The 13,703-nt window shown below is 30.7% G+C and overlaps 1 protein-coding gene across 1 annotated transcript; it reads left to right on the forward strand.

Moving 5' to 3' along the window:
- Positions 1-2,674: 2,674 nt before the first annotated feature.
- On the forward strand, positions 2,675-5,764 carry LOC116000498 (cytokinin dehydrogenase 3-like). Its single transcript, XM_031240587.1, has 5 exons — positions 2,675-3,284; positions 4,236-4,363; positions 4,490-4,747; positions 4,850-5,115; positions 5,473-5,764. Exons 1-5 carry the CDS (start codon positions 2,675-2,677, stop codon positions 5,762-5,764), a joined length of 1,554 nt encoding a protein of 517 aa, XP_031096447.1.
- Positions 5,765-13,703: the final 7,939 nt, after the last annotated feature.

Raw genomic sequence — 13,703 nt, forward strand, 5'->3', positions numbered from 1 at the left:
AGTTACGTTGATGAGCTACTTACTTAATGGTACGTATGTTACATCATTATATCTTATCCCAATTCCCAATATCCGAAATTTTCAATATATACTTTAGGAATAAGGTTCAAATTGACCACTGAACGTAACCTGAAAGTGCAATTAGACCATTGAACGAAAAAAATGTGCAATTAGGCCACTGAACACTCCAAATGCATACAATTTCACCTGATAGCAGGTTACCTTCCATTTCATCAGGTTGCCTGCTTACATGGATGGTGAGTTGACATTTTAAAATATTTTTTTAATAATTAATTTTAAAATTAAAAATTAATTGAAAATATTAAAATAATTATTTAAAATATTAAAAAATTAATATTTTTAATTTTTAATTTTAATATTTATTAAATAATAAATTTTAAAATAAAAATTAATTAAAAATATTAAAAAATTAATATTAAAATATTTTTAAATTAATATTTTTAACTTTTTAATTTTAATTTTTATATTTATTATTAAAAAAATTATTTTAAAATGCTACATCACCATCCATGTAAGCAGACAACCTGATGAAATGGAATGTAACCTGCTATCAGGTGAAATTGCATGCATTTGTAGTGTTCAGTGGCCTAATTGCACATTTTTTTCGTTCAGTGGTCTAATTGCATTTTAAGGTTACGTTCAGTGGCCAATTTGAACCTTATTCCTATACTTTAATATCCATGTGTAACAAATTAAATTTGGACGGTCCAACTCTCTTGACCAGTTACCATAAATTTTCAAGTCATTAAAATTGATTAGTTATCTTACTTTCACACCAGAAATTTTTCAAGAAAAGAAGGGTTTTTTTTTTTTTTTGAATACTACTAACTCTATTACAATGTAGTATCTGTTCTATGGCTGACATTCTTAATTAGTTTTGTCTTATTAAAATGTACAATCCCCACAAATCCAAATATGTGTTTTGGGTGAAACCTGCATTGTAAATCTAGCTGACAAAGGATCACAAGGAGATAGATCAGTTTATAACTAGTATCAGTGGAGGTGATATTGACTCTTTGTGCTTTAATAGATTGAGAAAGTAATTATGAACATATACTACACTATAACAGAGTCAATAATACTCAAAAAATAAAATTAACTGACTTAAATCAAGAAAATTATTAAAAAACTTTCACAAAAATCGAACCTAAGCTAGGCTTACTATTCGAACTGTCCGACTATTGTAAACAAGACAGCATGGAAACTCACCAGAAAAATCTGTCCTTTCGTATCTTTGTAAAGAAATTTAATCGCACATTGTCATAGGTAAATTTCGTGCAGGACATTGTTACGTTGGGAGACTCATTGTATTATTAGGTTGCTGGCCTAATATAAATTAATCTGTTAAAAGTTTACTACTATATAACTTTTATACATTATTATAATAATACTAATTAATATCTAGACTTCAATTCATCACATGCATGTAACAACGTTTGAAGACCCATCAATTCTAGAGTGGCGGCTGAAAATATGAAGTATGTTGAAATTTATAAAGGGAAAATGGCATATTTAGTCCCTGAGTTATAGGGGTAGTGTAGACTCAGTCCCTAAATTATGCTGTATGCGAGTTTAGTCTCTCAGTTATTCACAAAGTGGCGAGTTTAGTCCCTGGACATTAAATTTGACGAAAAAATTAAAAAATATTCAAAATTTGAGGGGTAAAATAGGAAATTCACATTTTATTATTCTTCTTATATCAAAACCACTTTTACAACATTATTTTTCACTTCTTAGCCTAATTATTTTCAAGATTTTTCATTTTTAAAAGCATTTTAATAACTTTCAAATGACTTGTTAGGAACCTGACTCTCGTATAATACACTTAAAACTTAGCACAAATAAAGAAATGCATGATCATTGTATTTAGGTGTATGAAACACACTGTCCTAACAAGTTTTTTTTTTTTAAAAAGCAACAAATGTAATAAAATTAAAACTTTTGAGATAGGATAGTGTGTAAAAAATCTTAAAAGTTTTAATTTTATTACTTTTTTGCTTATTAAAAAAATAAAAACTTGTTAGGATAGTGTGTTTCATACACCTAAATACAATGATCATGCATTTCTTTATTTGTGCTAAGTTTTAAGTGTATTATACGAGAGTCAGGTTCCTAACAAGTCATTTGAAAGTTATTAAAATGCTTTTAAAAATGAAAAATCTTGAAAATAATTAGGCTAAGAAGTGAAAAATAATGTTGTAAAAGTGGTTTTGATATAAGAAGAATAATAAAATGTGAATTTCCTATTTTACCCCTCAAATTTTGAATATTTTTTAATTTTTTCGTCAAATTTAATGTCCAGGGACTAAACTCGCCACTTTGTGAATAAGTGAGGGACTAAACTCGCATACAACCATAACTTAGGGACTGAGTCTACACTACCCCTATAACTTAGGGACTAAATATGTCATTTTCCCATTTATAAATGTAGTATATATATATATATATGGTTATTTATTAATGTATCAATTTTAATTATTTAATTAAGATATTAATGGTTCAAAATTATTTTGTTTTTATGTCTCTCTCCTCAGATCCCCTCTCTTACTAGCTAGCTATTTAATAGATACCATCTTCTCCCAAGCTCTCCACTCATATTTTCTTCATTCTTATCTTTTGATTCCTTTCCTAGCTAGCAACAAAAGAAAGATCAATGGCGAAACTTGTTTCTTTAAGTCTTCTCATTTTTCTTTACATCTTAAGTCTTTGCATGTCAAATTTCGGCAAGTTAAAGCCATGGAATTCCTCCTCCCTCCCTTACGAAATCCTCTCCCTTGACATCGCCGGCCGATTTCGCGTCGATTCTTGGGCTACAACCGCCGCCTCCACCGACTTCGGAGGGATAGTTCAACAAACTCCGGCGGCGGTTCTTTACCCTTCCTCCATTGATGACGTCATCAACTTGGTTCTCTTCTCCTACAATTTCCCGTCCCCTTTTGCCGTCGCCGCCAGGGGCCACGGCCACTCCGTGAGGGGACAGGCCACCGCAAAAGACGGGGTGGTGGTGGAAATGGGAACTTTGAGGGGTGGGCAGATTAGGGTTTCTTGGAGTGAATCTTTAGGTTATTTCGCTGACGTCGGCGGCCACGAGCTCTGGGTTGATGTCTTACATGCGTGTCTCGCCCATGGCGTCACGCCGGCGTCGTGGACCGACTATCTCCACTTGACGGTCGGCGGAACCCTATCCAACGCCGGAATTAGCGGTCAAATGTTTCGATGTGGTCCACAGATCACCAATGTTCTTGAACTGGATGTTATCACAGGTACGTACATAGACCATCAACTACATTATTCCATATATATATTACTCTTTTTTTAGAGAGAGAAATCTGGGACCACTACTTGGAGTGTGTGAGTAAATCTTTCATTGTAACTCAACTGGTAAAGGATTATAATAAGATAAACTAGCCTTATTAACTAGGTTGTCTATAGTTGATTGGCTCAGACTAAGATGACTAATACACATCTTCTCTGACTAACTTAATTGGGTTGGGCATATTCATATATTACTTAATTTATAGATATATGTCACACGTCCAAGCAGCTATTATTGTGCCTCGTACACTAATTTTTTTTTTGTCCCAAACTAAATTATATATAGTGTTACAATATTCAAGGCCGTTACGTTATTATCCTATCTTGATATATTCGAGAATTGTTATGCTAATTATGCATTAAAAATGAAAGTTTTCTTTATATAGCAGTTCACTTTCTTGTGTTCACACACTTATTATGGCCTGTACGCGACATTGTTGTGAAACGGAATATTCACAGGCGACAAAAATGAACCTTATTAATTGCTATCTCATCTCTTTCACTTTTCTTTTGTTTTGTTCGTGCTGACGATTTTCAGAAAAAAAGTTATGTGAAGTGCACATAAACTGGGCAGATCGTCACTTTCAATCTGCACTTTAATATTGCTTAATTGGAAGCTCTTTTCATTTTAATTTGGATGGGCGGTTGTGGGTTGGGCCACCGTTTAAAAAGTTATATAGTATGTATAATTATATATTGATAATATATTATGAAAAGTTTTAAAGTGTTAATTTGCATTGGGTATCATATTTATGTTGTGAACTTGTGGTGACACAAATTGTCGCACGTTAATTTGTACTGTGTAATATATGTTAAGAAAGTTGTAAGATTGTGATGAATGGTATGTATATGTTTATTTTAATTACTCTAACTTTTGTTTTGGTGCACTTTGGGTTCAGGAAAGGGAGAGTTTATCACTTGCTCCAAAGACATGAACTCAGAGCTATTTTTTGCAGTTTTAGGGGGATTAGGCCAGTTTGGGATCATTACACGGGCAAGAATTGCGTTAGAGAAAGCCCCAACAAGAGTAAGCATGTGGTTTAACACTTTGATTTAATGTTATGTTATATTAATTACCATGTTCTGAATTGTGTTACCAGTCTCGAAAGCTGATTGATTAGATTAAATCTTACATTATTATATGTATATGTAGGTGAAATGGGTGAGAATGTTATATGATGATTTCTCAAAATTCACAAGAGACCAAGAGCATCTCATCTCAGTTCATGGCCTAAATTACTTGGAAGGCTCTCTTATGATGAACCATACCTCTCCAAACAACTGGAGATCTTCCTTCTTTTCCCTCTCCGATCAATCCAAAATTGCTTCTTTGCTTACCCAACATGGACTTCTCTACTGCTTGGAAGTCGTCAAGCATTACGATGATCAAACCGGCATCACGGTCGATCAGGTACTTTTCATTCTTACCAGACATATAAAATAGTACAGATAATTAGACCGAGAAAGTACACATAAAAAATGGGTATGATTTAATTTGTATATATATGTGCAGGAATTGAAGGATTTGCTCAAAGATTTGAGCTTTGTTCCTGGGATGAAATTCAAGAAAGATGTTTCATATTTTGAATTTCTGAATAGAGTGAGAAGTGAAGAGCTGGAACCACAAGAAAATGGGCTCTGGGAAGCTACTCACCCATGGCTAAACCTCTTTGTACCAAAGTCCAGAATCTTGGATTTCAACTCCGCTGTGTTCGAAAACATCCTTTTAAAACACAAAACCTCAGGCCCCATGCTTGTCTATCCCACAACTAGAAAAATGTACCCTTCCAACCTTCATTACTCTTCATTAAAATTAGGGAAAATCCTTACAAGTACTACAAGTTTAAAAATTCTTGGTTATATATAAATTCTTGGTTATATGCGTTTTCATGTTTAACCCCTAAATTATGCACGAAGTGGCGATGTTAGTCGTGGTGAATTTGATTATTCAAGGACTAAACTCGTCACTTTGCACATAACTTAAAGGTTAAAGATGATCAGGCAGATAACTCAAGGATTAAGTCTTGTATCACAGATATAACTGGATGACAAAAAATGTAATTTTCACTTAAAATTAACGAAAATAATTATGAATTCTTAACAAGTGATAGTGATTATGAATGAATGATCGAACAGGTGGGATGACAGGATGTCGGCGGTGATACCAGAAGAGGATACGTTTTACTGCGTGGGGCTGTTGTATAGTGGAGGGATGAATGGGTGGGAGGTTTTGGATGAACTGAACCAAGAAATCTTGAGGTTTTGCGATAAAGATGAAGGCAACCAGATAAAGCAGTATCTTCCGCATTACAGAACCAGGGAGGATTGGATGAAGCATTTCGGCAAAAAGTGGAACGCTTTTCAAGAAAACAAGGCCAAATTTGATCCCAAGATGATATTAGCTCCCGGACAAAGAATCTTTAATTGATTATATTAATTAATTAATTAATTAATAAGTAGTTCATTTTAGTTATCATGGACTCCAGGTTCATGCATGGCAAAAAGTAGCCTTTACTAGTTTCGTTTCATATTATGTAGAATTGCGTTTGTATTTAATGTAATAGTTATTTTCTTCCATTTTTTTTAATACATGGAAAAGTTTGTAGTGGCTACCAGAAAAAGCAATATGGATGAAATTTGCTTTGTAATCCTATCAAATGAGAAAAATAAATCAATCTAAATTGTTCATAGTTGGCTGACTTAAGTCAGACTGTCCCAAACCAAGAAAGTCAATAATCAAATTTTCTTCTTTTTGAACATCAATATAATTTATCATTTCAATGTCCGTTGGCACGGTGTGTAATATAGCCCAACTAAAATCAAGAAATTAAGTTATTAGTCGAAAAGAGTAAAACTTAGAACCTTATGTCTCATCAACTCAATTCATCTAGGATCACATGTTTTGTATTATATTTCACTAGGCATATAGTGGATCCATGGAGATTATAACAATCAATAAATCCCCCTCTCTCTCTCAAAATATGGATCCATCAAACTAATTTTGTTATAATTAACTCTACTTTAGCTGATCTAATTTTGCTCTTACTTTAAATGTGCTTATATCTTTTAATTGGAGTTACGTCTTCAACTAAAATATTTGACCATTTTTTTATCAGAGCTGAGGTGTTAGCCATTTCTCACATACATTTTTATTAGCTTTAATAAATTCAAACTTTTAGTATACTTTTTGCACTAAAAAAAAATATATCTATAAATACCTTTTACTATACATAGAGTTTGATAATATTTTTTTTTTGTTTGAGGCTTTGATAAGGAAAAAGAAAAGATAAAATAGATATATAAATAAAGAGTGGATTAAGAATAATAAACACAAGCATAAGCCGAATTTGGATTAATTAAAAGCAAAAGGAATAATTAATTAATTGTGAAAAACATGGTAATGATTGTGCTGGGAATATGCGTAGCATGATGTCTGTTTGTACCAACAGCTATACAAACAACAGTCAAAATCTATGCAACATGTTGCCTATAAGTCCTATAAATTAGACTAGATTTTTCCGTGCCTAATCCAACACTATTTAATTACACAATTTTTTATTAAAGATTTTCATTATATATATTATACTAATTAAATTCCTGTAAGTGCATCCTCAACTGTTTGTAATTTTTGTCAAAGTTTTTCTCCAATTAAGATAGAGAAAAAGGTGGAGTCTTGATAATGTGAATGACCCTAAGAGACCAACACAATTACCAGAGATATTTATGGGTTGTAAAGGAAATAAATCAATATATGATTTTAACATAAAAATTCGAAAGAAAAGCGTCATTTTTAACTAAGACAAGCGAAGGACTCCACTATATTAATCTATGCGCTGTAGCCTGGCGACTAAATTTGATTGCTCTACCCTGTATTGAGATTAATGCATTATTATTATTATTATTATTACAGGGAAAAAAATTGAAAACATAGATTGGGCGGATGGTAACGTATTGACATAGGGTTCCAAGAAAGTTAAAACCCAATAAAATGAGTTACATTTTCAGATGGATTGTCTATTCAATTGGGCTATGCATTTGAATTGGATGGTCCAGACTAATTGGGAAAATTAATTAAGTTAAATTGGATTAGTTGATTATAATGATGTGTTGATACTAGGCAAATTATGCTATAGACCAGGGTTCACCTTGTAAGGTGAACTTAGGTCCATGTTCACAATTTTAAAACTCTATATTCACAATTTTAGAACTCTATATTCACAATTTTAGATCTCAATATAAAATTACATTACTAAATATTCACAATTTTTGAACTCTATATTCACAATTTTGTTATATAGATTCAAAACTTGTGTTATACTATTAAATATAGAGTTATAAAATTGTGAACATAGAGTTCAAATATTGTGAACATGGACCTGGGTCCACATTGCAATGTGGATCCCGGTCCACGGCATAACAACCGAGGATTACAATTTGTATCGTGGACTAGGGTTCACATAGCATTGTGGACTCTGGATTAAAACGATATCGTTTTGATCTTTAAATTTTAACGAACTCCAGTTTCCCATTCATCATGTTTATACACAGTTAATAATATATTTCATGTACAAAACTCATATTCTTAAGGTACAGAATGACTTAACATAAGACACAAAAATTAACAACGCAAGATATATACACATCTTATATATTTACTTATTTTCAAATCTGATTTAGGTAGATAATATAATTTATGTTCAATGGGCATAGAATTTCACAACATAATACATCAATTCATAACGTAACATAAGACACATAATATGTTGTGTGTTACACAACTATCAATCCATTCTAGGTACAAAATTGATACTCTTAATTAAATTCATAATTAAATTCATAACACAAGACACAAAAACTCACAATGCAAAACACATACATGTTATACATTTACTTATTTTACACAGCTACTAATTTGATTTAGGTGCATAATTGATACTCTTAAAGTATAGAATTTCATAACACAAGACGCAAGGCAAAGCACAAGACGCATACACATACACATGTTATATATTCACTTATTTTCAAATCTTATTTAAGTGGAGAATTTATGCTTTATACGCCCATCATTTCACAATATGTTGTGTTACATAACAACTAATTTGTTCCAAGTCCTAAACTAATTAATTAAATCAGTTAAAAACGAAAAAATAACAAAAGAAAAATATGAAAAGACAAAAGTGCCCTTACTAAAAACAGAAAAAGTCATGAGAATGACTAAAAGTGCCAAAAAATAATAGTCAATGGCAAAAAGCCAAAAATGAAGAGACTAAATTTAAAATTGTCAAAAAAAAAAAAACAAGTAACCTCGTGGAATTCTCTCTCTGGCCAATTATCTTGTCAATTATAGTAATATGATTTGTCTATGATTTCAATTAGTAATGATGCTGTTAGGAAGGCTTATCCGGCCAATTATCTCGTCATTGGTTATTTACTGCTACCTGTAATTGTTGGTGTAGTGATAAGCACTCAGTCAATAATATTCAAAATGAATGAATGTGCTTCAACTCGAGTAGGACCAAAAATACTTTAATTACAAAATGCAAGGGAAAAAATTAAGGGTTGAGAGCGAAGAATTGAGACAAGACGATGGCTAAGTAATTATGGATAGAATTTGACTTTAGGGATTAGTGTGCTGGCTGGAGTATCGAGTCCAAGATGGACTATTTTACAAGATTGTTTTTTTTTATTTCATCCATATCTAATTATGGTGACCACCATTCTCAATTTAATGAAAGAACAAACAATCACCAACACCACAGCTAAATAGTAAATACCCCTCCCTAGAAGACTACTATGATGTTTTGTGGTCAATTTTTTTTTTATGACGGGACAAATTGTAATATCTTAATTTATATATCACACCATTCCCTCACTAGTACAGTACGTGTTAAAGGAATTCAACTTCATTTCCTTGAAATTATTGATCTCCGATTCAATTTGTTAGAACGATCACTCCTTGTTCCACCATCTCCCTTCTTAGAATAGTTTTTTGCATCACATGCAAAACAAACTCAGTAGTGAGATTCCTTTGACATTATTATCCAATTTAAGCTTTAATTTTTCGTCATTTTGAACTTAGCCAACAATAGTTTAAGTGGTCCAATCCCACAATGTCTAGGAAATTATATACTAGCCAGTATTTGGAGGTACTAGATGACTTAGCTTGCATAACAATGGATCGGATTTTGTGCTTCCATCTCCTTGAATTTTTTTTGAAGGAAACCAATTGCATACTCTTAATTTAAGAGTGAACTAGTATATATACACGTGCGATGCACGAAAGAAATTAATATTATTATAAACTAGTATTTTAATTCGTGCGTTGCACGTGCGCTTCACGTACATTGAACATGTGTTGCGCATAATGGATTTGTTATAATATTTTAAGATTGTTTGGATCGACATACATTATATAAATTATAACAACGAATATTATATAGTGCAATTGATTAAATAGATTGGATCAATTATGTTTTTATGATGTTATCCTTGCTTGAATTTGAGCAAATAATTGCCCAATCACCCGTGTGATGCACGGACAAAATATTTTATTATATATTTAGATAATAAAACTAAAGATGAAATTATAAACAATTCTAATATTTAAAAGTGTACATGTATTTGATTATAAGATTAGTGCAAAAGTATCACTCAATTAATTGAATAATATATGACTCGTTTATCTGCAATTATCTTTTTTTTTTTTAAATTAATATGTAGAATTGTAACGACTGATGTTTAATTGTATTATACTATTATTATGATAATTATTAGCTTAATTACCATAATAATAATTAGTCAATTATACTAATATCTGTGCAATTAATTCTTTAATTGCCATAATAATTATTAAGTAAATATAATAATATATTGTGCAATTATATGATTATACCTTAAGTATAAAAATATATAGATAAAAGTTGTTACATTTATTTAGCTATTATTAACATAATAATTATTAGATATATACTAATAAAAGTTAGTTCGGGCGGAAAGTTGTAAAAGTAGGATTTTATTTTTATTAATAGTATAGATTGAAATAAAAATTTATTAAAAAAATATTAAAATGTATAATACAGTTCGACTTTCATATATTTGTCAAGTATTTGTTTGGGTCAAATAGGCCTATGTACTACTATTGATTGTTCATCTAGCACCATGAACTAAAATATGGTTCATCTAGGCCATTATACTCTTAATAATTTTTCATCTAGCATTTTTAGCCTATTTCTAACAAGTTACCCATCTAATTTGATGACATGGAAAAATAAAATTAGAAAAAAATGATGACATGTTATTTATGTGGATGTTTTCGATGATTTCTACCCTATTTCATTAATGAAAAAAATAATTTCTTGCAATGAAATAGGGTAGAAATCAAAATTGCTATATAAAGTTTTAAGAATTAATATCACTTTTGGTCCCACGACTTTTGAGTTTTATCAATTTTGGTGCACAACTTTAAATTTTTTTTCAATTTTGGTCCCTAACTTTATAATTTTTATCAGTTTTGGTCCTTCCGACCAAATTGACGGTGAAATATTGTCGAATTTTATATTTTAAGGGTAAAATCGTCATCTCAATGAAACGTCTTCATTATCTAAACAAAATCACTGTAAAATCATATTTATAGGTGTTTTATCGGCGCAAATAATGGGGAAGACAAACAGAAATTAGATAGATATCTATGAGATTTATAGCATCTACAATTGACAAATCCTTATTTTTCTCTAAATATGATTTTTCTTTTGTTTAGATATTGAAGATCTTTCTTTTGAATACTGATTTTGTCCTTAAAATATAAAATTCTGCAACATTTTGCCATCAAAAATGATATTAGTTCAAGTTTTAACTACAGTGTATGTATAGCGGGGTATTCACTATCGTTCGACAATGAGATTTCATGGAAATCGATATATGAAAATTAAATTATTTTTATAATAACTTAAGATATTGTATTTAATTTTCATATATCGATTTTCATGNATGTCATCAAATTAGATGGGTAACTTGTTAGAAATAGGCTAAAAATGCTAGATGAAAAATTATTAAGAGTATAATGGCCTAGATGGACCATATTTTAGTTCATGGTGCTATATGAACAATCAATGGTAGTACATGGGCCTATTTGACCCTTTTGCCTTGTTTTTATACCATACAAAATTAAAGTTAAAATTTTGTATGATTAATGGTTAATGTAGTCCCTTATCATTTACATACTTAGAAAAATTTATAAATTTAGACGTGGGTTATCTTATTTCGTATCTTTTGCAATTTTTTTTTTTTTTTGTCTGAATACTAGTTTTCTTTTTCTTTTTTTTTTTTTTTTTTTTATTTATCTAAGGAAGTACACGACTATGATCGTAATTAAACCATGCAATTATGCACTTACGGAAAAGCTGCATACAGCATACCTATAATATCTAATCCACACCAACGAGTATTTTTTGCAACTAATTAGACCATGCAATTATGCACTTCTGATCTAATTCCAAAATAATAATAACACAAAAATTTGTGTGTGACAGTCTCACAAGAGACTAATATATTTTAAATGTGTATTATTTTTTCAATGCAAATATAATAGTTTTCAATTCTATGAGCCCACAAGTTTTACATTTTCATTCAAAAATGTATTACATGTCTCTTGAAAAGTATTAGTGTAAATATAATACATTTTTTGTGAAAATGTAACACTTATTAACACATATAAAAATATTATATTTTTGTTAAACTAAGTAAATATATACCCGTATTCAAAAAAAAAAAAAAGTAAATATATACCATGTATGTGTCGTGTTGTATGTGAAATTCATTGGTTATTAACACAATTTTATGTACCTAAATTAAATTTGAAATATATATATATATATATATATATATATATATATATATATATATATATAACATGTTTATGTGTCTTGTGCTATAATTCTTTTGACTTGTGTTATGAAATTATGTAGCTTACGAGTATGAATTATGTACCAATCCAGGGTCCATAATGGTATGTATGTATCTTGTGTTGTATGTGATTTTTTTTTTGTGTTATGAAATTATGTGCCTTAATTACGTGTATGAATTTTGTATATCGTCGTTTCAATCCAAGGTTCATATAATGTTATATGGACCCTGATCGATAATATAAATTGCCTCTATATACTACAATATTTCTAATTGAATTATGGTGGGAGCTGAGTTGCTGTCCATATTGGGTAGAACAAAAAAATATATATGTAATTTAGAAATGATTGTTGTGATTTTCCCCATGACTTTATACAAATTTTGAAATCATTTTGTTCATTATCTTAAAATGAGTACGACATTAATGTCATCTCACTCCCATTATCAATCTAAACTTCTTGTGAATTTTTAGAAGATCATATGCATGCAACTTTTCCTATGCAAGACTATGTTATAATTTTATCCATATTTTGATTTTAGTTTACTTATGAGAAGTATTAATTTTATAATACTTTGGGATAAATTCGAACGGTTATAGCATGCATATGCTGAGTTGGCAAGTTGTATTCTTTTTCTTTTCTTTTTTTTTCTGATTTTGTTAATTATATTATAGAATATGCTATTTTGCAATCTTCTGTAAAAGTAAATGTGGACCTCATGAAAGGTGAAATTGGTTTTGTAAGCTTGCCAAAGACTAGGTTGAAATTGGTTCGGACTCCACATCATAACCTATCATATATAATTATATATATTTATACAGAAATCACTTGTTACATATAGCATTATTATGGTGAGATAAACTAACTTACTAGTAATTAATGAAAATTTTATTTTAAAAAAATCTTTTTTTAGGATTCACATCGGGTAATGTCAAATTAAATATGTCCTATATTTTGTCTGACCACAAGCGGCTTCTTTAGCTAGTCGACTAGCAATCACAAACCAAGACTACTCTTATTCATGCTAAGTAGGATATTAAGTTTTAAGAATAGCTGCATTCTCATTTCTTAAGGCTCAAACTCGAGGCCTATGATATGTCATCCACATGCACCTCATAGGTCTTTTCTCATATTTAAATACAAATTAATAAAGAAGTTTTTTTTTCTTCTTATTCCTTTTAAGTGCGTAAGCTTGCATGCATTATGGAGGAACCTAACATTGAACAATAACATATCCTCGTTACTAGGGATGTCAATTGTACCCGTACCCAACGGGGAACCCGATTCCCCGCCCCTACGAGGGAGGGGATGGGGACAAAAATAGGGGATCGGGGATGGGGATGGGGGCAATTTTGAATTCCCCACCGGGGACGGGGGCGGGGATGGGGAGTACTCTCCCCGCCCCGCCCCGTCCCCGAAATATATATATATATATATATATATATATATATATATATATATATATAT

This window comes from Ipomoea triloba, chromosome 12, assembly GCF_003576645.1.
Source record: "Ipomoea triloba cultivar NCNSP0323 chromosome 12, ASM357664v1".
In the NCBI taxonomy this organism is placed as follows: Eukaryota; Viridiplantae; Streptophyta; class Magnoliopsida; order Solanales; family Convolvulaceae; genus Ipomoea; species Ipomoea triloba.

Bases quoted from the DNA above. Each gene is read 5' to 3' on its own strand.
- LOC116000498 (XM_031240587.1), top strand. From the start codon at position 2,675: ATGGCGAAACTTGTTTCTTTAAGTCTTCTCATTTTTCTTTACATCTTA. The intron at 3,285-4,235 runs GTACGTACATAG...CTTTGGGTTCAG, and splicing joins TGAACTGGATGTTATCACAG to GAAAGGGAGAGTTTATCACT. The intron at 5,116-5,472 runs GTACCCTTCCAA...ATGATCGAACAG, and splicing joins TATCCCACAACTAGAAAAAT to GTGGGATGACAGGATGTCGG.